General features: G+C 43.5%; 1 protein-coding gene across 1 annotated transcript in view; it reads right to left on the bottom strand.

The window, feature by feature from the left end:
- Positions 1 to 25,160, bottom strand: part of SLC1A6 (solute carrier family 1 member 6) — a 62,723-nt gene extending 37,563 nt beyond the window's left edge. Inside the window, exon 1 of the mRNA XM_010361551.2 lies at positions 25,002 to 25,160. Within this exon, the coding sequence (XP_010359853.1) occupies positions 25,002 to 25,007 (6 nt within the window). The 5' untranslated portion in view covers positions 25,008 to 25,160. The remainder of the gene's footprint in view (positions 1 to 25,001) is intronic.
- Between the last annotated feature and the right edge of the window lie 19 nt (positions 25,161 to 25,179).

The raw sequence follows: 25,179 nt of genomic DNA, 5'->3' as shown, positions 1-25,179 counted from the left end.
TGTTCTATTAATATTAAAATCCATTAAGCTCGTCTTTTAACCATGCATGATTTTGAAACCTCATGCATTCGTCATTTGAAAAATGTTAGCTCACTAGTTATAGATCTTCTAAATATTAACACATTTCATTATGCAGCAGCAAAAAGTCATGTTTGTTAATATCATTACTGATCTCACAGAGAGTTTTAAAGTGTTGGGAAGCTGTCACAGTCATGAATACAAATTTTTAAAATTTATTTATTTATTTATTTATTTATTTATTTTTTGAAATAGAGTCTGGCTCTGTCTCCAGGCTGGAGTGCAGTGGCGCGATCTCAGCTCACTGCAACCTCCGACTCCCTGGTTCAAGTGATTCCTTGCCTCAGCCTTCTGAGTAACAGGGACTACAGGCACGTGCCACCATGCCTGGCTAATTTTTGTATTTTTAGTAGAGACGAGGTTTCCCCACGTTGGCCAGGCTGCTCTTGAACTTCTGACCTTAGGTGATCCGCCTGCATCAGCCTCCCGAAGTGCTGGGATTACAGGCGTGAGCCACCACTCCTGTCCGACAAGCTCAAATTTTATCATTGACAATAACGACTGTGAATCATTTTCCTTGAAGTAACAGATATAGTTCTTTCATTTTTGCAAAAATGTCTGTCAGACTTCCTTTGATATGGTTTGAGTGTTCTGTCCCCTCCAAATCCCATGTTGAAATGTGACCTCCAGTGTTGGAGGCAGGCCTAGTGTGAGGTGTTTGGGTCACGGGGGCGGATTTTTTATGAATGGCTTGCTGCCATTCTCCTGGTAATAAGTGAGTTCTCACTGTGAGTTCATGGGAAAGCTAACTGTTTAAAAGAGCCTGGCACCTCCTCCCTCTCTCTTTCTTGGTCTCTCTCATCATCTGACATTTCTGCTCCCCTTTACCTTCTGCCATGACTGGAAGCTCCCTGAGGCCTCACCAGAAACAGATGCCAGCGCCATGCTTCCTGTACAGCCGGCAGAACCATGAGCCGAAATAAAGCACTTTTCTTTATCAATTACCCAGTCTCAGGTATTCCTTTATTATAGCAATGCAAACAGTCTGACCAGACGCTGTGGCTCATGCCTGTAACCCCAGCCTTTGGGAGGCCAAGGAAGGAGATCGTTTGAAGCCAGGAGTTTGAGGCCAGCCTGGCCACTATGGCAAAAATCCATCTCTACTAACAACACAAAAATTAGCTGGGCACCACTCAGCTACTCAGGAGGCTGAGGCAGGAGAATTGTTTGAACCCAGGAGGCGGAGGTTGCAGTGAGCCGAGATCACACGATTGCACTCCAGCCTGGGCGACAGAGCAAGACTCCGTCTCAAAAAAGAAAAAAAGAAACAAAACAAAGCAAAACGAAACAAAAACAACAACAACAACAACAACAAAAAACAGGCTAATACACCATGTCAGAATAGCCACGGTTTGTCTGTCTAAAAATGGCATTCCATGAAAAAAAAAAAAGTGGCTGATTCAGTTTGCAATTCAAACACTCATAAAAGTGTTTTTTTGTTGTTGTTTTTTTTTGGTCCTGGAGACAGCTACCATGGTACTTCTGTGTGTAGAAAAATTCTTTACCCATACTTCCTATTGCATCACACAGAAAATTAAAAAGATACATACTCAACAGTCAAGATTTAATAAAATGGGCTGGGGGTGGTGGCTCACACCTATAATCCCAGCACTTTGGGAGGCTGAGGTGGTTGGATCATCTGATGTTAGGATTTCAAGACCAGCCTGGACAACATGCTGAAACCCCAGCTCTAGTAAAAATACAAAAAAACCTTAGCTCAGTATGGTGGCCGGCACCTGTAATCTCAGCTACTAGGGATGCCGAGGGAGGAGAATTGCTTGAACCAGCGAGGTGGAGGTTTGCACTAGGTAACCAAGATCGCAGTAAGCCAAGATCGCACCATTGCACTCTAGTCTGGGCGGCAAGAGTGAAACTCTGTCTCAAAAAACAAAAAAAGGATTTCATAAAATGAATAATTTTATTGCTTTATCAAGCACAAGCCAAAATGAAAGTGGCCTTTTTTTTTTTTTTTTTTTTTTTTTTTTTTTGAGACAGGGTCTCCCTCTGTCACCCAGACTGGAGTGCAGTGTTGCGATCATAGCTCACTGTAGCCTTGACATCCTGGGCTCAAGTGACACTCCCACCTCAGCCTCCTGAGTAGCTGGGACTACAGGTGTGTGCCACCAGGTCTGGCTCATTTTTCTTTTACTTTTTTGTAGAGACTGGGTCTCAAACTCCTGGACTCAAGTGATCCTCCTGCCTCGGCCTCCCAAGGTGCTGGAATTACATGCATGAGTCACTGTAGCTGGCCTGAAACTGACTTTTGTTAAAACCATGAGTGTGTGGCAATGAAGAATATAATGACTGCTAGTACAGTTTGGTGCTGCTGCGTTGATTCATGCTTAGATGATAGACACTGTTACTCGCCCTCACTTTTGCTCCACGAGTGCATAGACTAACGGTGAAAAACGGCAAATAATATCTTAGTATGATTATTAAAATCATTTTGACCTTGCAGACCCCCGAATGGTCTCAAGGCCACCACATCCTAGGGAGTTGCAGCCTACACTTTGCAAACCATTGTCAGACAGTGATAAGTCCTATGGGAAAAAAAAATAATCAGGGTTGGATGCGGTGGCTCACGCCTGTAATCCCAGCACTTTGGGAGGCCGAGGCGGGAGGATCATGAGGTCAAGAGTTCAAGACCAGCCTGGCCAACATGGCAAAAATACTGTTTCTACTAAAAATACAAAAATTAGCCAGGCATGTTGGTGCACACCTGTAATTCCAGTTACTTGGGAGGCTGAGGCAGAAGAATTCCTTGAACCCAGGAGGCGGAGGTTGTAGTGAGCTGAGATCGCACCACTGCACTCCAGTCTGACTGACAGAGCAAGACTCTGTCTCGAAAAATATATTTTTTTAATTAAAAAAATAATGATAATCAGGAAAAGAACATATGGAGGGTGAGGAGAGAGTCACAGTCTTCATTAAGCAGTTAGTGAATGTCCGAGTGTGAAGGTGATATTTAAGCAAAGATGCAAAGCAGATAAGGAAGTGAGCAGGCAGGATGACTAGAGGAAGAGCAACCCAGGTAGCAGGAATAGTAAATGCAGAGACTCTGAGCAGAACGTGCCCGTGCTGTTTGAAGCCCAGCAAGCACATCATGCATCTCCCCTGATACGTTCCACAGCAGCTCAGACTCAAACTGTGCCCAACTAGAAAGCATTTGCAGGGCAACTCAGGGAGCCTAGTCCAGCAGAGCATGCCCTTTCGGTTTTGGTTTTTTTGTTCATTTTGGTTTGGTTTTTAGCGACAGGGTCTCACTCTGTTGCCCAGGCTGAAGTGCAGTAGGGCAATCATAGCTTACTGCAGCTTTGAATTCCTGGGCTTAAGCGATCCTATTTCCTCAGCCTCCCAAGCAGCTGAGACCACAGATGTGTACTAACAATACAAAAATCAGCCGGGCGTGGTGGTGCACACCTGTAATCCCAGCTACTCAGGAGGCTGAGGCAGGAGAATTGTTTGAACCCAGGAGGTGGAGAGTCTCCTGGCATATTCCCCAAGTCTGCTTTTAGCTTCCCTATCTTAGTGCACTTGAAGAGAAAGGAATGTGCTTATTAAGGCCCACGGTTTTACTGGGGTCCATTGTATGAGGGTGAAGTTTGGTAGTTACCCAATAAACTTTCTCCCCACCTCCCTCTGTGCCCGAGCTGTCTTATTTGTGTTTTATGGTCTGCTCTTTCTGTCTGCTTGTAGTTAGAAGAGAGGTGATTTCCTTGCAATGCATGAGGGTAGAAAAGGAGCTGGAACTTAAAGTGGCGGTTTTTGTCCAAGATGATGGTGCTCCTGCTCTGTGAAACCTTATGTTCAGAAAACAAATAACCCAATTAGAAAATGGGCAAAGGACTTGGATAGACATTTCTCAAAAGAAGACATACAAAATGGCCAACAGTTTCATGAAACCAAAAATGCTGAATATAATTAATCATCAGGGAAATGCAAATTAAAATCACAATGTCACCTAATACCTGTCAGAATATACACCATAGAAGACTACTCAGCCATTAAAAAAAGAATGAAATAATGTCTTTTGCAACAACTTGGATGGAGCTGGAGGCCATTATCTTAAGCAAAATAACTCAGAAACAGAAAGTCAAATACTAGCCAGTGCGGTGGCTCACGCGTGTAATTCCAACATTTTGGGAGGCTGAGGAGAGAGGATCACTTGAGCTCAGGAGTAGGAGACAACCAGCCTGGGCAGCACAGCAAGATCCCATCTCCATTAATAATAATAATAACAATAACCTGGGTGTGGTGGTGTACACCTGTAGTCCCAGCTACTCAAGAGGCAGAGGTGGGAGGATCACCTGAGCTCAGAAGCTCAAGGCTGCAGTGAGCCATGATCGTGCCACTGCACTTCAGCCTGAGCAACAGAGCAAGATCCTGTCTTTAAAAAAAGAAGGAAGAAAGTCAAATACCGAATGTTCTCACAAATGGGAGCTAAATTATGGGTACCCATGGATATACAGACACCGGCAACTCCAAAAGGTGGGAGGGTCGGGGGCTGAGGGATGAGACACCACCTATTAGGTACAATACACACTATTTGGGTGATGGCTACACTAAAAGCCCAGACTTTACCACTATTCAGTATTTCCTCGTATCAAAACTGCACAGTACCCCCAAAATCTACTTAAAATTTTTTAAGAAGGAGTTTCTTTCTTGTTGCCCAGGCTGGAGTGCAATGGTGTGATCTCAGCTCACTGCAACCTCCGCCTCCTGGGTTCAAGCAATTCTCCTGCCTCAGCCTCCCAAGTAGCTGGGATTACAGGCATGTGCCACCATGCTTGGCTAATTTTGTATTTTTAGAAAAGACAGGGTTTCTCCATGTTGGTCAGGCTGGTCTTGAACTCCTGAACTCAGGCGATCCACTCACCTCAGCTTCCCAAAGTGCTGGAATTACAGGTGTGAGCCACCACGCCCGGCCAAAAAATTTTTTTTAAAGATAAAAGATAAGTGGTCAGGGGAATTCGGAGAAAAGAGAGCCTGTGTACTCTGCTGGTGGGAATGTAAATTAGTACATTCTTTAAAAAAAAAAAAAAAAAAAACAGTGTGGAGGCCAGGCACAGTGGCTCATGCCTGTAATTTCAAAACTGGGAGGCTGAGGGGGGTGGATCACCTGAGGTTAGGAGTTTGAGACCAGCCTGGCCAACATGGTGAAAACCCATCTCTACTAAACATACAAAAATCAGCCAGGTGTGCACCTGTAATCCCAGCTACTGGGGAGGCTGAGGCAGGAGATTCACTTGAACCCAGGAGACGGAAGTTGCCATGAGCCAAGTTCATGCCACTGCACTCCAGCCTGGGCGACAGAGCAAGACTCTGTCTCGAAAAAAAAGAACAGTGTGGAGGTTTCTCAAAAAGTTAAAATAGAATTACCGTATGATCCTGCAGTCCCGCTACCGGATATGTATATCTAACCGAAATGAAATCAGTATCTCAAAGAGATATCTGCACCCCCATGCTCATTGCAAAGTTATTCACAATAGTCAAGATATGGAAGCAATCTAAATGTCCACCGAGAAATGGATTTTTAAATGTACTATGCTATGCAGTTGTAAGAAAAGAAAATCCCGTCGTTTATGACAACATGAACAAATAACAGGATTTCCTTTTGATGAACCTAGAGAACATTATGTTTAGTGAAATAAGCCAAGCACTGAGAGACAAATACCACATGATCTCAGTTACAAGTGGAATCTAAAGAAAATTGAACTCATAACAGCAGAGAATAAAATGATGATTATCAGAGACTCAAGTGGGGGGACTGGGGAGATGGTGGCTAAAGGATACCGAATTTCAGTTGGTAAAGAGGAATAATTTTTGCCGGGCGCGGTGGCTCACGCCTGTAATCCCAGCACTCTGGGAAGCTGAGGTGGGTGGATCACCTGAGGTCAGGAGTTTGAGACCAGTCTGGCCAACATGGTGAAACCCTGTCTCTACTAAAAATACAAAATTAGCCAGGCATGGTGATGCACACCTGTAATCCCAGCTACTTGGGAGGCTGAGGCAGGAGAATCTCTTGAACTTGGGAGGTGGAGGTTGCAGTGAGCTGAGATCGCACCACTGCACTCCAGCTTGGGCAATAAGAGCAAGACTCCATCTAAAATAAAAAATTTAAAAAAAAGGAATGATTTTAAGAGATCTATTGTGCAATATGGTGACTCTAGTTAATAACAATACATTGTATTCTAGAGAAATGCTGAGAGAGTAGATTGTAAATGTCCTTACCACAAAAATGAACTTTGGAAGGCAATGCGCATATTGGTGAGCTAGATTTAGCCATTCCACAATGTGTATGTGTATACTTCAAAACATGCTGTACACAGTAAATACACACAATTTTATCTGTCATTTCAATAAAATTTTAAAATAAAAATAATTTTTAAAACACACCTTAAAAAACATAATGCTGAGTGAGAGAAGCCAGATCCAAAAGGCCACGTAAGTGTATATAATTCTATTTATATGAAATGTCCAGAATAGGCAAATCCTATCCTAGATTTAGAAAGCAGATTCATGGTTGCCAGGGGCTGCAGGAGGGAGAAATGATGAGTGACTGTTAAAGGGTATAGATTTCCTTTTGGGGTGATTGAAGTGTTCTGGACCTAGATAGAGGTGATAATTATAGAACACCAGGAATTGTACTTTTAAGAGTTAATTTGACTAGGTGCGGTGGCTCATGCCTGTAATCCCAGCACTTTGGGAGGCTGAGGTGGATGGATCACTAGAGGTCAGGAGTTCAAGACCAGCCTGGCCAGCATGGTGAGACCCCCCATCTCTACTAAAAATACAAAAATTAGCTGGTGGTGATGTGTGCCTGTAATCCCAGCTACTTGGGAGGCTGAGACACCAGAATTGCTTGAACCCGGGAGGAGGATGTTGCAGTGAGCCAAGATATCACCACTGTCCTCCAGCCTGGGTGACAGAGGGAGACTCTGTGTCAAAAAAAAAAAAAAGAGTTAATTTTACATTACACAAATTTCACTTCAATAAAACAAAAGTAAAGGAGTGCCAAAAATCCTCAATATTAAAGAGAAACAATATTTCAATGCAATCTTTTTAGAAATCAAATGAACACAAAAAATCCACCGTGAACAAAATAGATCAACATGTTAAATAAAGATGGGACCAAAGTTCCTACTTTTCCTTCTGCTTTTTTTTTTTTTTATATGGAGTCTTGCTCTGTTGTGCAGTGGTGTGATCTTAGCTCACTGCAACTTCTGCCTCCTGGGTTCTAGCAATTCTCCTGCCTCAGCCTCCCAAGTAACTGGGATTACAGGTGCCCACCACGACATCCGGTTAATTTTTGTATTTTTAGTAGAGACGGGGTTTCACCATGTTGGCCAGGCTGGTCTTGAACTCCTGACCTCAGGTGATCCACTCACCTCGGCCTCCCAAAGTGCTAGGATTACAGGCGGAGCCACTGCGCCCAGTGCCTTCTGCTTTTTAGGCTCCTGTATGACTCAGTTCAACATGCTTACTGATTCTGTCTTGAACATTCTGCTATTTGGTTTAACCATGGATTGTTTGCATTAATTTCATGAGTTTTTTTTTTTTAATTATTGACATTGGAATATTATTTAGTTTAGTCGCTGAGTTTTTTGGTGCTACCTTATATTTTGCATGCGGGACTGGTATCTTAACCTCATCGTGGCCTTGTGGATCTCTTGCTCTCTCAACAGTAAAGGCTGCCAGCTCCCTTTTACAGATATAAAAGGGTCTCAAAGAGGTTAAACAGCAGGCCTCAGAGTTAATAAAGAGTGGGGTCAGGGCCGGGTGTGGCGGCTCACCCCTGTAATCCCAGCACTTTGGGAGGCCAAGGTGGGCAGACAGGTGGTGCACACTTGTAATCCCAGCTACTCAGGAGGCTGAGGCAGGAGAATCACTTGAACTCAGGAGGTGGAGGTTGCAGTGAGCCAAGATCGTGCCACTGTACTTCATCTTGGGCTACAGAGCAAGACTCTGTCTCAAGAAAAAAAAAAAAAAATTGAGCGGAGTTAGATTGGAGCCCACATCTGTCTGGCTCAAACCTCCAGTCACCCCCGGTCCACTCTGATCAGAGGCTCCAACTCTGGCTCTAGCATTAGAGGCCAGGGCAGTGCAGACGGAGCACCCCAGGCTGCCCCAGACGACTGCCCCAGCTGCAAGGTGGAGCTTGAACATGAGCTGAGTCAAGAAGAGCCTGAGACTGAGGAATTGAGGCTAATTCCTCTGTGGGAAACGCTCCCTATTAATTAATTAGGGCAGAGCTAGCCTGAGGCATCCCCGCAGCCCCCAGAGTAATTAAGGGAGCGGGGGTCTCATTATCGGCTAACAGCTTCCCCACCGTTCCCAGGGCCCCAGAGGGAGCAGAGGAGGTGGGAGGAGGACCAGGTCTCCCCCTCCTGATCCCCCCTCTTTCATTACCAGAGTGACCTGATATGCAAGCGAATTGTCTAAAAATAGAATTTCAGGGGAGATAAAAAGGGGAAAGTCAGAACTGAGGGATTCAGGATACCCCCTCCCAAATTCAGTCTGCACTTATATTTATATAAAATACCCAGCACAGGTAAATCCATAAAGAGAGATATCCAATTAGTGGTTGCCCAGGGCTGGAGTCGGGGGGCGATGGTGAATGACTGCTAATGGGTACAGGGTTTCCTTCTGCGGGGGTGAAAACTGTAGTCAAACTTGGTAATGATGATGGTAGCACAACACTGTAAATGTACTAAAGTCACTGAACCATCGACTGTGAAATGGTCAATTTTACGTTATGTGTATTTTATAATTTTTAAAAGTCAGTCTCCTTCTCATTCCTGCCTATTTCATCAACATTTATTAACATATACTTTCTGCCCGGCATTGTACTGGGAGGGGAGGCCTGGTACCACCCTGGCAACTCTGTCTTAGTGAGAGATGTCATGGTCAACAACTGTTTGAGACCTGCATGCAGGGGGTAAAGGAATTTACCAAGACAAGAGTGAGTTTTAAAAGGCAGATTTATTAAAGAAAGGGGGACATGCATTGCAAGGACGCAATGGGTAAGACACCAGAAGGAAGGTTGTCTGCTGTCTGCAAAGAGGCAGGGGCTGGAGGGAACATTTTATAAGGTTGTGCTGCTTGAGCTGAGTGCTTGCAGACAGGATGATTGGGTGCAGGTGGGCTGTGAGCTGAATGCTTGCAAACAAGATGCTTGTGTGCAGATGGGCTGTGAGCTGAATGCCCGCAGACAGGATGCTTGGATGCAGGTGGGATGTGAGCTGAATGCTTGTAGACAGGATTGCTTGGGTGCAGGTGGGCTGTGAGCTGAATGCTTGCAGACAAGATGCTTAGGTGCAGGTGGTCTGTGAGCTGAATGCCTGTAGACAGGATGGTTGGGTGCAGGTGGGCTGTGAGCTGAATCCTTGCAGACAGTATGCTAGGGTGCAGGTGGGCTGTGAGCTGAGCACTAGGTGCTAGTGGGCCTTTTGCAGTTGACCTCGTTTCTCAGAACATTTGCTTCTGTCAACCCCGAATAAGCCCATTCTTTAATTTTTCTTTTAACTCAGGGCTCCACACGAAATGATGCTGGAGACCTTCTAGATGGCCTCCAGGGACATTCTCCATCTGTCCTCCCCTTGTTCTGTGTCCAGGTGCATGGACCAAACCAACAGGAAGCCTTGTCCTCTGTCTTCTGGTTGGCTTCAAGCAATGGGAAGCCCTTACAGGAGGCAAGAGGGATGAAGGAGGGTGAGACCAGAGTATTTATTTCCTGGGTCCCCCGCCCCCTGCATCCCCCTGCAGATTGGCCCTAGACTGCAGAGCACAGGGTCCTGGCTGGCAGCCCTCTCTAGGTTCCAGTAGTAACAGCTCCCTCCCCTCTCTGCATCTGCCCAGGAGTGCTAATAACTTCCAGATGCTGCCTGCTCCAGGTAACTGCATGGATTCTGCAATCCTGTGTGGTTTCTTTAGCCCTCCCACACCTTGTCCCAACTCCCCTCAAACTACCCAGTCTACTGTCCATCTTTCTCCAGGGGGTAGCAAGAATGCAACCCTCCGACTTGCTCTGCACCCCAGAAGGTGGATTTTTGTGGCTATCAATGGACTGCCTACCTTGGAGAATCTGGTGGGGTTGGCTTTGTGAAAGGAAAATGAATTTGGGAACCCCAAAATCACTAAGCCAAAGGGAAAAGTCAAGCTGGGTGCTGCTTAGGGCAACCCCCCTGCCATTCTATTCCTTAAAAAGTTTGAGTGCACCATCCCGAGTTTCTTTCTGCTCAGACTTCCCTCTTGATAGGTATTTAGAAGAGGAAGAAGAAAAATAAGCAGGCAGGTGGTAGAGTATAATCACAATGGGATAGTATTCAGCCATTAAAAAAAAAAAAAAAAAGAGGAAATCCTGCCATTTGCAACCACATGGGTGAACTCAGAGAACATGATGTTGCAGGAAATAAGCCAGGTACAGAAAGACACACACTGCATGATCTCACTCATATGTGAAATCCTAAAATGTTGAACTCATAGAAAAAGAGAGTAGAGTGGCCGAGCATGGTGGCTCACACCTGTAATCCCAGCACTTTGGGAGGCCAAGGCTGGTGGATCACCTGAGGTCAGAAGTTCGAGACCAGCCTGGCCAACATGGTGAAACACCGTCTCTACTAATAATACAAAAATTAGCCAGGTGTGGTGGTGCATGCCTGTAATCCTAGCTACTTGGGAGGCTGAGGCAGGAGAACTGCTTGAACCCTGGAGGTGGAGGTTGCAGTGAGCCGAGATCACACCACTGCACCCCAGTCTGGGCAACAAGAGTGAAACTTGTTTCATTTTTTCTCCAAAAGAAAGAGGGAAGGGAAGGGAAGGGAAGGGGAGGGGAGGGGAGGGGAGGGGAGGGGAGGGGAGGGGAGGGAGAGAGAGAGAGAGAGAGAGAGAGAAGAAAAGAAAAGAAAAGAGAAAAGAAAAGAAAAGAAAAGAAAAGAAAGGAAAAGAAAAGAAAGGAAAAAGAATGTAGAAAACTGGTTACCATAGGCTTGGGTGGTTGGGAAGATGTTGGTCAAAGGATGCCAAATTTCAGTTAGATAGGAGAAAAAAGTTCAAGACATCTATTGTACAGCATGGTTACCTTATTCCTGAAAAATACTAAATGAGCAGATGCAAATGCTTCACCACAAAAGTGATAACTGTATGAGGGAATGCATATGTTAATTCACCAGATTTAGTCCTTCCACAATATATATATATATATACTATAAAACATTATGCTATACATGGTGCACAAATACAGTTTGTGTCAATTTTTAAATTTTTAATTAAAACATATATTAAAAGTCCAGATCCCCAATGTTGGCATCAATAGTTGCTTAAGTGTGAACAAAAATACAATTTGACTTTAAAAAAGTAAAGTATAGGCCGGGCGCGGTGGCTCAAGCCTGTAATCCCAGCACTTTGGGAGGCCGAGACGGGCGAATCACGAGGTCAGGAGATCGAGACCATCCTGGCTAACACGGTGAAACCCCGTCTCTACTAAAAATACAAAAACTAGCCGGGCGAGGTGGCGGGCGCCTGTAGTCCCAGCTACTCGGGAGGCTGAGGCAGGAGAATGGCGTAAACCCGGGCGGCGGAGCTTGCAGTGAGCTGAGATCTGGCCACTGCACTCCAGTCCGGGCGATAGAGCGAGACTCCGCCTAAAAAAAAAAAAAAAAAAAAAGTAAAGTATAGTAGTAGAAGCATCCTCAGTTGACCTCATAGAAGAAGAGAGATGGTAGATCAGTGGTAGATCCAGGAGCTAGGGTACCCTAGAAAGGAACATTAGATGATAATATCATTGATGAAGAAGAGAGACAGAAGGAAAAGGGGGTGTCCATTTTAAAGACCTTAAGGATTTTTTTCACTGTCAAGGTAATTCATGTTCATTGCAGAAAATCTGAAAAATGCAGAAAGAATAGAAGGAAACATGGTAGAAAAAAATCAATCAAATCCTATTTATAATCAACACTAAATTGTTGGTGAACTGCTTTCCAGGTGGAGATATTTGTCTTAGTTCAAAGTTAGAATCATGCCTACTTGTTACATGAATAAACCTGGAGGACAGTGGGCTAAGTGAAAGAAGCCAAATGCAAAAGGACAAGCATTGTATGATTCAACTTATAAGAGACAAAAAGAATAGCCGAAGTAAAGACAAAAAGTAGAACATTGGTTACCAGGGACTGCAGAGTTGCGAGGAGAATGGGGAGTTATTGTTTGATGGGTACTGAGTTTCAGCTGGGGAAGACGGATGAAGGTGATGGTTGCACAACAATGTGATTGTACTTAATGCCACTGAACTGTACACTTAGAAGCAGATATATTAGAACCCTGCCAATTGGTCAGCTTGTTCTCCTCCTCCTCCTCCTCCTTCTTCTTCTTTCTTCTTCTTTTTCTCCTTCTCCTTCTTCTTCTTCCTTTCATTGTACCTTAAGCCGTTACTTCTATCTGACATGATCTTGATGGTTTATTTTAGTTTTTCTTCTTTCCCACTAAATAACAACTCCAGGAGAGAAGAGAAACTTCATCTTACTGCTCTCCTCTCCTGGCTCTGAGCCTGGTGCCTGACACAGAGCAGATGCTCAGGAAATATTTATCAAGTCACTCGACCAATCAATCAATCAAGCCATTAGAAAAGAAAGATTTTCTAGTGGGCCTCCAAGTCTACTCTCCATCCTTCTCCAGGAGGTAGAAAGGATGCATCCCTCCAACTTGCTCTGCACCCCAGGGGGTGGGTTTTTGTGGATATCCATGGGCTCCCTGCCTTGGAGAATCTGGTGGGGTGTGAAAGGAAAATAAATCTTGGGATCCGGAAATCACTAAGCCAAAGGGAAAAGTCAAGCTGGGAACTACTTAGGACAAACATGCCTCCGATTCTATTCCTAAAAAAGACAGCTACTAAGATAAAAGAGGTACATATCTCCCTCACAAGGAATTTCCTTGCAGGCAAAGGACAGACAGAACTCAGTCATCCCTCTGCTCACTGAGATAAATGCATATCTGCGTGCCTCCTTTGGAAAGGCGAATCAGAAACTCAAAAGAATGCAAGCATTTGTCTCTTACCTATGACCTGGAATCCTCCTCCCCGCTTTGAGTTGTTCCACCTTTCTGGATGGAACCAATGTACTTCTTACACATATTTACTGATGTCTCATGTCTCTATAACATGTATAAAACCAAGCTGTGCCCAGACCACCTTGATCACATGTCATCAGGACCTCCTGAGGATGTGTCACAGGCACTCATTTTTAACTTTAGCAAAATAAACTTCCTAAATTGACTAAGACTTGTCTCAGATATTTGGGGTTCATAGCTTAAAGGAATCCCCAGAAAATGGCAGCATTGGGGCAGATTAAGGTGGGAAACCAGGAAATTAGTAGATGAGCTTCAGGTAGCCAAGAGAGCAAGTGGCTGCTTCTCTCTTGCTCTGCTATTTGAGATGCTTCCCCGGTGCTCCTATCTGTGATAGGCAATGCCACACAGAGACAGGCCAGGAATAGGCCGGGGACCCTCAGCTAATGGAGCAGAAGCCATTATATTAGTTTTCTAGGCCTGCCATAACAAATCACTGCAAATTGTCTGGTTGAAAGCAACAGGAATTTATTCTCACACAGTCTTGGAAGGCAGAAGTCTGAAATCAAGGTGTTGGTAGGGCTGTGCTCCTTCCAAAGCTCTGGAGGAGAATCTTTCCTTGCCTCATTCTAGTTTCCCATAGTTGCCAAGAATCCTGGGCATTTCTTGGCTTGTATATCCTCCACTCCGATCTTCATGTCTTTTTTTGAATTGACAACTAAAAATTGCATATATTTATGATGTACAATATGATGTTTGCATGTGTGTGTGTATGAGTGTGTGTGTGTCTGTGTGTGTATGCATTATGGAATGACTAAATCAAGCTATTAACATATGCATGTAAACTAAAAAGAAAATTCTATGCCCTACCAAAACTATCTGAATGGACTCCTCTTGGCCAAGGGCATTCCAAAGTTAACCTGAAAGAGTAGTTCAGGCCATGATGGGAAGATGGAATCAGACATGCCTCATTATGCCCTCCTCCATTTGGAATTCAGGCATAGCTGGCCAGCATTAACATTAAAACAGAGATCTTGGCCAGGTGTGGTGGCTCACATCTGTAATTCCAGCAGTTTGGGAGGCCAAGGTGGGCAGATCACTTGAGGTCAGGAGTTCAAGACTAGCCTGGCCAACATGGTGAACCCCTGTCTCTACTAAAAATACAAAAATTAGCCGGTCATTGTAGCACTCGCCTGTAGTCCCAGCTATTCAAGTGGCTGAGGCAGGAGAATCACTAGAACCCAGAAGGCAGAGGTTGCAGTGAGCCAAAATCATGCCTCTGTACTCCAGCCTGGGCAACAGAGTGAGACTCTGTCTCAAAAAAAACAAACAAACAGACAAAAAAAAAAAAAAAATAACACACACACACACACACACAGAGATCTTAAGACTTTTTGTAGCAGTAAGACACCAAATTCCAAATTACTTTAGTATAGCATCACATGACAGATTGCAGGTCCTGAAAAAATTTGAGGTATTTTACTCTAAAATATATTTCTTTGGCATATTTTGAAATGGCCCTGCAAAGTTGTCTCTTGTGGGGAAATTCTACACTCTTTAGAGCATCCTTCTCCTTTGCAGGTCTTCTCCCTGATCCAGGAGAGAATTAACTGAGTCTGGAACCTTTTTAAGTCTGATAAGAAACATTTATAATCTATTCTCTCTGAAGCCTGCTACCTGGTGGCTTCATCTGCAAAATAAGAACCTTGGTCTCCACAACCCCTTATTGGAATCCAGACACTCTCTTCTATGGATTCCATGTCTTTATATAAACTCTTTCAACCAACTGCCAATTGGAAAATCTTTGAATCCACCTATGACTTGGAAGCCACCCCCCCCCAACTCCTCCCCACCTCAAGTTGTCCCACCTTTCTGGATCGAACCAATGTACACCTAACATGTATTGATTGATGTCTCATGTCTGCCTAAAATGTATGAAACCAAGCTCTAGCCCAAAGACCCTGGGCACATGTCATCAGGCCCTCTTCTGTGTCACAGGCATGTCAATAACCTTGGCAAAATAAACTTCTAAACTGATTGAGACTCATCTGAGATACCTTTTGGTTTACATGCATAATCTCACATACTTACCATTTTTTTTGGTGAGAACACTGCAAATCTCTTTCAGCAATTTTCAAATACAGACGGTCTCCAACTTCCAATGGTTCAACTTGTGATTTTTTGACTCTACAATGGTGCAAAGTAGAAACCATCCTTTGAGTGGCCACACAATCATTCTTGTTTTCACCTTCAATACAGTAGTCCATAAATTACATGAGATAGTCAACATTTTATTATAAAATAGGTTTTGTGTTAGATGATTTTGGCCAACTGTAGGCTAATGTAAGTGTTCTGAGCATGTTTAAGGCAGATGAGACTAAGCTATGGTGGTCAGTAGGTTATATTTATTAAATGCATTTTGACTTACAACATTTTCAATTTATGATGGGTTTATCAATATATAACCTTATCATAAGTTAAGGCATATCTCTCTGCAATATATTGTTATTAACTATAGTTGCCATGATGTATAATAGATCTGTTGAACTTATTCCTCCCTTCTAACTAAAATTTTGTGTCTTCTGACCAACATCTCCCCAACTGCCCACAATCCTAGCCTCTGGCAACCACCATTTTATTGTTTCTATGAGTTTGACTTTTTTACTTTCCACATATAATTGAGAAGATGCAGTATTTGTCTTTGTACCTGGGTTATTTCATTTAGCCTAGTGTCCTCCAGCTTCATCCAGGTTGTTGCAAATGACAGGATTTCCTTCTTTCTAATGGCTAAGTAGTATTCTGCTGTGTATATATGCCACATTTGCTTTATCCAACCAGATGGACTCAGGTTCATTTCATATCTTGGCTACTGTGAACAGTGCTGCAAATAAACACGGGGAGTGCAGATATCTCCTTGACATATTGATGCCATTTCCTTTGTTGATCATTACATTTTCACACAGCATTCTCCCCATGCATCTCTGTTTTCTTATATACATGGCTAACTTGTCATAAAGACGGCAGTAGGATCCACCCTACTCTAGTACCACCTTACCTTAATTACGTCTGCAATGACCCTAATTCCAAATAACATCGCAATCACATGTACCACAAGGAGAACTCCAACATACCTTTTTTGAGAGGCACAGTTCAACCCATAACAGTAGATAAGGTCTTTCATCAGTTCTTCTTCACACCTAATTTGGGTTATCCCACAAACAGAAAAGATGTTTGAAGGTTGAACAGCTAGAACAGGAATGTTCATAGCAGAAGCAGAAGAAAGTCCTTGGTTGGTCCACACACGGAGTATGTTTTAGCATGGCAGAGCAGTCATCATTATGTCATTCAACAAACAAATATTAAGGGTCTACTTTGATCCAGGAACCGGGCTGGGAACTGTAGATTCAGTAATAACTAAGACAAATGAGATATCCACCAAGAAGGTGACATTCTAGAGAGGGAAGAAAAAGAATTACAAACTGACAAGAGCTATGAGGGGAGGAGGGAAGGAGCATAGCCCAGTGGTGTGAGACCTCAAACTAAGTAGTCAGAGAAGAGTTCTTTAAGAGATAATATTTGAGCAGAGACCCAAAACAAGAAAGGGAGTAAGCCACATAAAAATGCAGAATAAGAACATTTCAGAGGAGAAAGAACATTTCAGAGAGGGGAAAAACAAATGCAAAGACTATGAGATTAAACACGGATGGTGAGCACATCATGACTGATATTTTATGATCTTTGGACAGAGATGTGGGAGACGGAAGGAAAGGTGGGATGGGACCAGATGGTAAGAAATTGAAATTCTGCAGATTATGGTAAGGAACTTGGATGCCATTCTAAACTTGAGGTTCACTTCATTGACCTACCCATTGGTTGTAAAGCCACAGTCTTCCTAACCTTTTTATTTTCTTGAGACAGGGTCTCACTCTGTCACCCAGGCTGGAGTACAGTGGCACAATCAGGGCTCATTGCAGCCTCGACCTCCCTTGGCTCAGGTGATTCTCCTTCTTCAGCCTCCAGAGTAGCTGGAACCACAGGCACACACCATAATCCCCTGCTAATTTTTCTATTTTGTGTAGAGCCAGGATTTACCATGTTGCCGAGGTTGGTCTCAAACTCCTGGGCTTAAGCAATTCACCTGCCTCAGTCTCCCAAAGTGCTGGGATTACAGGTGTGAGCCACCACACCTGGCCCTAACCTAACTATTAATACCCAAATTCACTAATGTGAAAAAGATTTTCAAGGAAAAAGTGAGGAATGAGAAGTGAATGGAGAATGAAAGCTTGATGTACACGCTATTTCTCTTATTTTATTTTATTTTTGTTTTGTTTTATTTTGAGACAGGATCTTGCTCTGTTACCCAGGCTGGAGTGCAGTGGTGTGATCATAGCTCACTGTAGCCTCCAACTCCTGGGCTCAAGCAATCCTCCCACCCCAGCCTCTTGAGTAGCTCAGATTCCAGATACGCACCACCACACCCAGGTGTTTTTTGTTTTGTTTTGTTTTGTTTGTTTGTTGTTTTTTTAAGAAACAGGGTCTTGCTATGTTGCCCAGGCTAGCCTCAAACTCCTGGCTTCAAGCAATCCTCCTACCTCAGCCTCCCAAAGCGCTGGGATTACAGGCATAAGCCACCATGCCTGACTTGGATTTCTTTAGAGTGAGCAAGTGAAAGTACAAGCAAGAGAGAGCAGAACAGAAGCCATGATCACTTTGTAACCCAATCTCAGAAGCGGCATCTATCACGTTTGCCATAGCCTTTTGGTTACAAATGAGTCATCAGGTCCAGCCCACACTCAAGGGATTACACAGGACATGAGGATCAGGAGGTGGGGACCATTCAGGACCATCTGAAGATGCCTAATCCAGCTGAAAAAGTAACCCACCATTTTTGAGGGGTAGATGGCGGATAACCAGATAGTAAAGAACACAGAGTAGAGGTGAAACAGGAAACATGTGAAAGAGCATAGGGGAGGGGATTCAAGTCACAGGGGCTGACAATTTCAAAGCTTCCAGGAGGTCAAGTTGAGCAGGATGGAAAAGAAACTGTGGAATTTGTCCATTGCAGGAAGACATGGATGATGGATGCCTGAGCCATTATTTTTGTTTGTTGTTTGTTTGTTTTTGGTTTGTGTTTTTGGTTTTTGTCTTTTTGGTTTTGGTGGGGTGTTGTTGTTGTTGTTGTTGTTTTGTTTTTTGTAATAGAGCCTCTGTCTTGCTCAGGCTACAGCACAGTGGCACAATCTCAGCTCACTGCAACTTCCGCCCCCTGGGTTCAAGCAATTCTCATGCCTCAGCCTCTTGAGTAGCTGGGATTACAGGCACGTGCCACCACTCCCAGCTAATTTTTGCATTTTTGTAGAGACGGGTTTCACAGTATTGGCAAGGCTGGTCTCGAACTCCTGGCCTCAAGTGATCCACCTACCTCGGCCTCCCAAAGTGCTGGGATTATAGGCATAAGCCACCATGCCTGGCCTGCCTGAGCCATTTTAAGGGATTGATCGAGGGTACAGCCATAGACACAGGTCCTTGTTACTCACTGACCAGCAGGGTCACTGCCTTTGCAGGAGATGACAGGGAAGAACCAGGAAGCACCTCCTCTCCCAGCCTGGGGCTTCCCACCATCTGCTGACACCTCCACCAGAAAAGCGACCTCATTTCTCAAAGACAAAACAGATTCTAGGTCATATCCCCCTGGAATGAGAGACCAATTGATGTGATTATCTCCAAGAGAAAGAGGGGCACCTACTAAAAGTAGAATCTGGTGTCCCAGAAGGGAAGACATCGGGGAACCTAAAAAGGGGTCTCTGATAATTACCTAACAAGATTTCACAGCGAAGGGCATCTCCATGTAATGCCAAAAACAAAAAAAGAAAAAAAGAAAAAAGAAAAAGAAAAAAGGCTAGAAGTTTTAGAAAGTTCTCCTTCTTCATCCATTCTGCAATTTCACTCAATTTCACCCAAAAGCAGAATTCTGCTCCCGACATTGCATGAATCAGTATATTGAACAGGTGGCCCCAGCAAGGATGGTTGCAAAAACGAATTTCTGTAAAGTGTTCTTTATTATAAAAATCAAGAGAGCTGCCAGGTGCAGTGGTTCGTGCCTGTAATCCTAGCACTTTGGGAGGCCAAGGCAGGCAGATGGCCTGAGCTCAGGAGTTTGACACCAACCTGGGCAGCATGGTGAAACTCCATCTCTACTAAAATATGAAAAATTAGCTGGGCGTGGTGGCACCCAGCTACTCAGGAGGCTGAGGCAGGAGAACTGCTTGAACCCAGCAGGAGGAGGTTGCAGTGAGCCAAGATCACGCCACTGCACTCCAGCCTGAGCAACAGAGCAAGACTCTGTCTCTTAAAAAAGTAATAATAATACATAAATAAAATAAATAAAAATCAGAGAGCTAATTTCACAAAGAAATATAACTCCCTATTGGCCTGAGTTAGAAGTATTTGGGCTTCAGCATACTGGAAGGAGGGAAATATGTATAACTATAATTGTGTACATGCACACACACATGCACACACACGGAGGCATGGTGGGGCAATGAATGTGGAAACGGTTAGAGTGAAATCAAGAGCAAGTTCAGAATAGGTATCTCTGGATAGTACAATAAAAAATAAGACTGGCCACAGTGGCTCGTGGCCATAATCCCAGCACTTTGAGAGGGTGAGGCAGGAGAATGGCTTGAAGTCAGGAGTTCAAGACCCAGCCTGGGCAACATAGCAAAACCTCATCTCTACGAAAAAAAAAAAAAAAAATTTAGTCAGGTGTGATGGCATGCACCTGTAGTTCCAGCTACTCAGGAGGCTGAGGCAAGAGGATCTCTTGAGAGCAGGAGTTGGAGGCTTTAGTGAGCCAAGATTGTGCCACTTCATTTCAGCCTGGGTGACAGAGTGAGACTCTGTCTCCAGGAAAAAAAAAAAAAAAAGATTCTTATTCATTTCATCATGTTTTCCCATATTTTATACATTTTATACAATGTGCATACATTGCTTTCACAGCTTATTTGTTAGTTTAAGAGAGGTATTTAGGCTTGAAGAGTAGTGAAAATTTTTCCCAGTCCTCGGGCTTGTGTACATAATGTTTCTGTAGGATTTTTTGAACATCATTGTTTCTGTTCAGACCCACGTAGGTGAATCACCTGGAAACTGAGAGCTAATCCCAGCCCAGCAATGAATGGTTCCTTCCAGACAGGCCAGGCACAGTTGCTCACACCTGAAACCCCAGAGCTTTGGCAGGCCAAGGCAGGAGGATTGTCTGAGCCCAGGTGTTTAAGACTAGCCTGGGCAACACAGCAAGATCTTGTCTCTACAAAAAATTTTTTAAATTAGCCAGGCATGGTAGCACATGCCTGTAGTGCCAGCTACCCAGAAGGCTGAGGCAGGAGGATTGTGTAAGCCCAGGAGTTCAAGGTTGCAGTGAGCCATGATGGTGCCACTGTACTCTACCCTGGACAACAAAGCAAGACCCTGTCAAAAAAAAAAGAATAAAAAGCAGAGCATGGTGACTCATGCCTACAATCCCAGCACTTTGGGAGGTTGAGTTGGGCGGATCATCTGAGGTCAGGAGTTCGAGAATAGCTTGGCCAACATGGTGAAACCCCATCTCTACTAAAAATACAAAAAATTAGCGGGACGTGGTGGTGGGCACCTGTAATTCCAGCTACTCGGAAGGCTGAGGCAGGAGAATCACTTGAACCCAGGAGGCAGAGGTTGCAGTGAGCCGACATCGCACCACTGCACTCCAGCCTAGGCAACAAGAGTGAAACTCCATCTCAAAAAAAATAAAAATTAAAAATAAAAAAGCAGATAACTCACCTGTTCTTCAAATACACATCAGGCTAGAGAAGTGTCCAAAATGGGTCATCAAAGCCAGGAGCTAGCAGTGAGGCTTTGGAAGTTGACATAGAGAACAGAAGCTGGGGTTGGGAGATGAAAATGAGAAGTTGGCCCGATTAAGCAATGGCCTGCACCAATTTCAATGCTTAGATAATAGTATCATATACTAGCAGCACGTTGGTGTCAGTGTGTTGGACTAACAAAAAGCCAGAATGTAACAGTCTGCACCCACTTCCACAGCCTTAACGCATTTAACCAGAGAGCCATGTGGAAGCCAAAATCCTCACATGTAGATCTGGCATGAGAAAGCTTCCTAAGTGTGTCTCAGGTAGCTTGGTACAAGTTCTGCCCAATAGAGGTGCTTCATACACCAGGCAGCAAGCCTACCCAGATGAGATCCCCTGGTTGGGAAGGTGGAAGTACTTCACGAACAAAGCAAAGGTAGATGGCTGTGTGCAGAAAGGCATCTCACGTGAGGTGTCTCCCAGGTTCTTTGTGAAAGCCTCTCTGGACCGCTTCTGGTTTTGAAATAGCTCATTCATGGGTTCATTCCATTAATAACAGTAAAAAGTAAACACTTACATAATGCTTACTAGGTGTCAGCTGCGGTGCTAAGCACTTCATTCGTATTAGCTCATTGTCTCCATGCCACCATCCTGTTATCTGAGTTGACAGATGGGGCAACGCAGGCACAGAGATGTTAAGTGAATTGCTCGAGGTCACGTGGACAGTAAGTGGCAGAATCATAATTTGAATCCTAGCTCATCTGGATCCAGAATACAGACCATAATACTCTCCTGATGCTCATGAAAATTTGTTGAACCAGATACCACTGGTCCAAGCAGCAAATGACTGTGCTAACCCCATATTCCCAAGCCTCCATCACCAAACGTTATCTGGCCCCATCTCTTGCTAGTGGCCGTAAAGAACATAATGGTGGGGCTGGCGTGGGAGTCGCTGGTTGCCCATCTTATTCCCCCCGCCCCATTACTGAATGATCCCTCGGTTACAAACCCAGGGTCATTCATTCTTTCTTGACGGTCGCACCTCTCATTCACTCAATACGAAAATATTTGGACAGGCACGGTGGCTCATGCCTATAATCCCAGCACACTGGTAGGCCGAGGCAGGAGAATTGCTTAAGCTCAGGAGTTCAAGACCAGCCAGGGAAACATAGCAAGACTCTGTCTCTACAAAAAAAAAAAAAAAAAAAAAATTAAAAAATAAGCCGTGCATGGTGGCACATGCCCATAGTCCTAGCTACTCGGGAGGCTGAGAGTGGGAGGATCCCTTGAGTCCAGGAGCTTGAGGCTGCAGTGAGCCATGATCTTGCTACTGCACTCCAGCCTGGGTGACAGAGTGTGACCCTGTCTGAAAAAATAAAATAAAATAAAACATTTATTGATTCTTCCACTTATATATTCATCTAATAAATACTTACTGAGTGCTTGTCGTGAGCCACTATCTGTGCTGGGTGCTCGGTGGTGGAATACAATGGTAAATAAGAGAGGCAAAATCAATGCCCTCATGAAGTTCACAAGCGAAAAACAAATGTCCATCACTGGTCAGATGGATAAACAAAGTTATGATATATAAATGCAATGGAATACGATTCAGCCATGAAAAGGAAGGAAGCACTGATCCGTGCTACAACATGGACAAATCTTGAAAACACAACGCTGAGTGAGAGAAGCCAGATACAAAAGGCCATATAGTGTGAGATTCCATTGACATGAAATGTCCAGAACAGGCAAATCTATAGAGACAGGGAGCAGATGAGTGGTTACCAGGAACCGAGGAGACAGGGGAATGAGAGTGAGAGCTCATGGGGATGAGGTTTTATCTGGGGGTTGGTGAAGTGTTTTAGAACTAGATACAAGTGGTGTCTATATGTATATATTTATAATATATATTATATATTGTATATATTTATTATATATAATATAAATATATATTTATATATTATAGAAATATCTATAAAATGATATATTTATATGTGTATATATAAAATATATATTGTATGTTTATTATATATAATATATCATATATTATATATAAATATATTTATATATTATATATTTATATATCTTATATTTATTTATATATTTTATATTGTATATATTATATTTATGTATATCTTATATTAAATTTATATATATTATATACATCTATATACATAATATATATTTATATAATATATATGCTATCTAGAGAGATCACATAGATATGCTAGCTAGAGAGCATATATATCACATAGATATGCTGTCTAGATAGCATATATATCAATACAAATGCCCTATATATAGCATATCTATCACATAGATATGCTATCAAAATATCATATATATCACATAGATATCTATATATGTCACATATATGTATCTACAGAGCATATATATATCACATAAATATGCTATCTAGACAGCATATATATAGCATATCTATACCAATACATATGCCCTATGTATAGCATATATATCATATAGATATGCTATCTAAATAGCATATATATCACATAGATATCTATATATCCATAAATATCACATATATGCTATCTACATAACATATATATCACATAGATATCCTATCTAGATAGCATATGTATAGCATATATGTCATATGCATGTGTTGTATATATAGCAGATACATATCACATATATATGCCGTGGAATGCTTAGCCATAAAAAACAGTGAAATCATGTCTTCCGCAGCAACATGGATGGAACTAGAGGCCATTATCCTAAGTGAAATGACCAAGAAATAGAAAGTAAAAAAAACTCATGTTCTCATTTCTAAGTGGAAGCTAAACCATGGGTACACATGGACAAGCAGAGTGAAAAACAGACATTGGAGGATCCCATAGGTAGGAGGGTGAGAAGGGGGTGAGGGATACAGTACTACCTATTGGCTACAATGTACACTATTTGCGTGACGGGTGCACTAAAAGCCCAGTCTTCAACACTACGAAATATATCCACGTAACAAAACTGCACTTGTACCCCAAATCTATAAAAATAAAAATTTTTGTAAGGCTCTTAATTCTTCTAGGGCAAGTGGGAGATGCCCAAAAGTTAAAAAGTAAACCAACAAATGAATAAGATAATTTCAGATAGCGGTGAGTGCTATCTGAAGCAAGAAAGAAAAGTGCTATTGAAGACAAGAAAGAAAATGTAAGACTAGGCTGGGAGTGGTGGCTCTCGCCTGTAATGTCAGCACTTTGGGAGGCCAAAATAGGAGAATCACGAGGTTAGGAGTTTGAGACCAGCCTGGCCAACATGGTGAAACCCCGTCCCCACTAAAAAAAAAAAAAATACAAAAAATTAGCTGGGCATAGTGGTGGGTGCCTGTAAGCCCAGCTACTCGGGAGGCTGAGGCAGGAGAATCTCTTGAACCCGAGAGGTGAAGATTGCAGTGAGCCCAGATCACACCACTGCACTCCAGCCCAGGCGACAGTGCAAGACTCCGTCTCAAAAAAAAAGAAAAAAGAAAGGAAAGGAAGAAAGGAAGGAAGGAGGGAAGGAAGGAAGGAAGGAAGGAAGGAAGGAAGGAAGGAAGGAAGGAAGGAAGGAAGGAAGGAAGGAAGGAAGGAAGGAAGGAAGGGGAGAAGGAAGGAAGGGAGGGAGGGAGGGAGGGAGGAAGGAAGGAAGGAAGGAAGGAAGGAAGGAAGGAAGGAAGGAAGGAAGGAGAAAGGAAGGAAGGAAGGAAGGGAGAGAGGAGAGGAGAGGAGAGGAGAGGTGAGGAGAGGAGAGGAGAGGAGAGGAGAGGAGAGGAGAGGAGAGGAGAGGAGAGGAGATAAAATGTAACACTAAAAGAGGTTTTTGGGTAGTCAAGAACACCAAGAACCCAGCCAGCAGAAAGCTGAAGACTGCAAAGTGGCCAGCCATGGGAGAATTCTACCAGTGGGAACAGCAAGTTCCAAGCTTCCAAGTGGGAAAGCGCTTAGGACATCCTGAAGCTGAAAGACAGGCCATGTGCTGGAAGGTAACAGCGAGAGGAATGCCTCGTGAGAAGCATGGCCCTTCTTCTATGCTTACCGACATGCAACAGAATGTGACCTGGACAGCTGGAAGCGCTTAGGACATCCTAAAGCTGGAAGAAGGGCCACTTTGCTGGAAACAACGGTGAGAGGGACGCTAGACCGGCTCTTTCTCAAGGAGTCAGGATGCCAACGCACTTAGGCCAAGTTCCAAAGCAAAGATTCCATCCTACTCC

Source organism: Rhinopithecus roxellana, chromosome 8, assembly GCF_007565055.1.
Source record: "Rhinopithecus roxellana isolate Shanxi Qingling chromosome 8, ASM756505v1, whole genome shotgun sequence".
NCBI classification, from domain to species: domain Eukaryota; kingdom Metazoa; phylum Chordata; class Mammalia; order Primates; family Cercopithecidae; genus Rhinopithecus; species Rhinopithecus roxellana.
The sequence above is the reverse complement of the archived record's forward strand: the minus strand, read 5'-3'. Positions and strand labels throughout refer to the sequence as shown.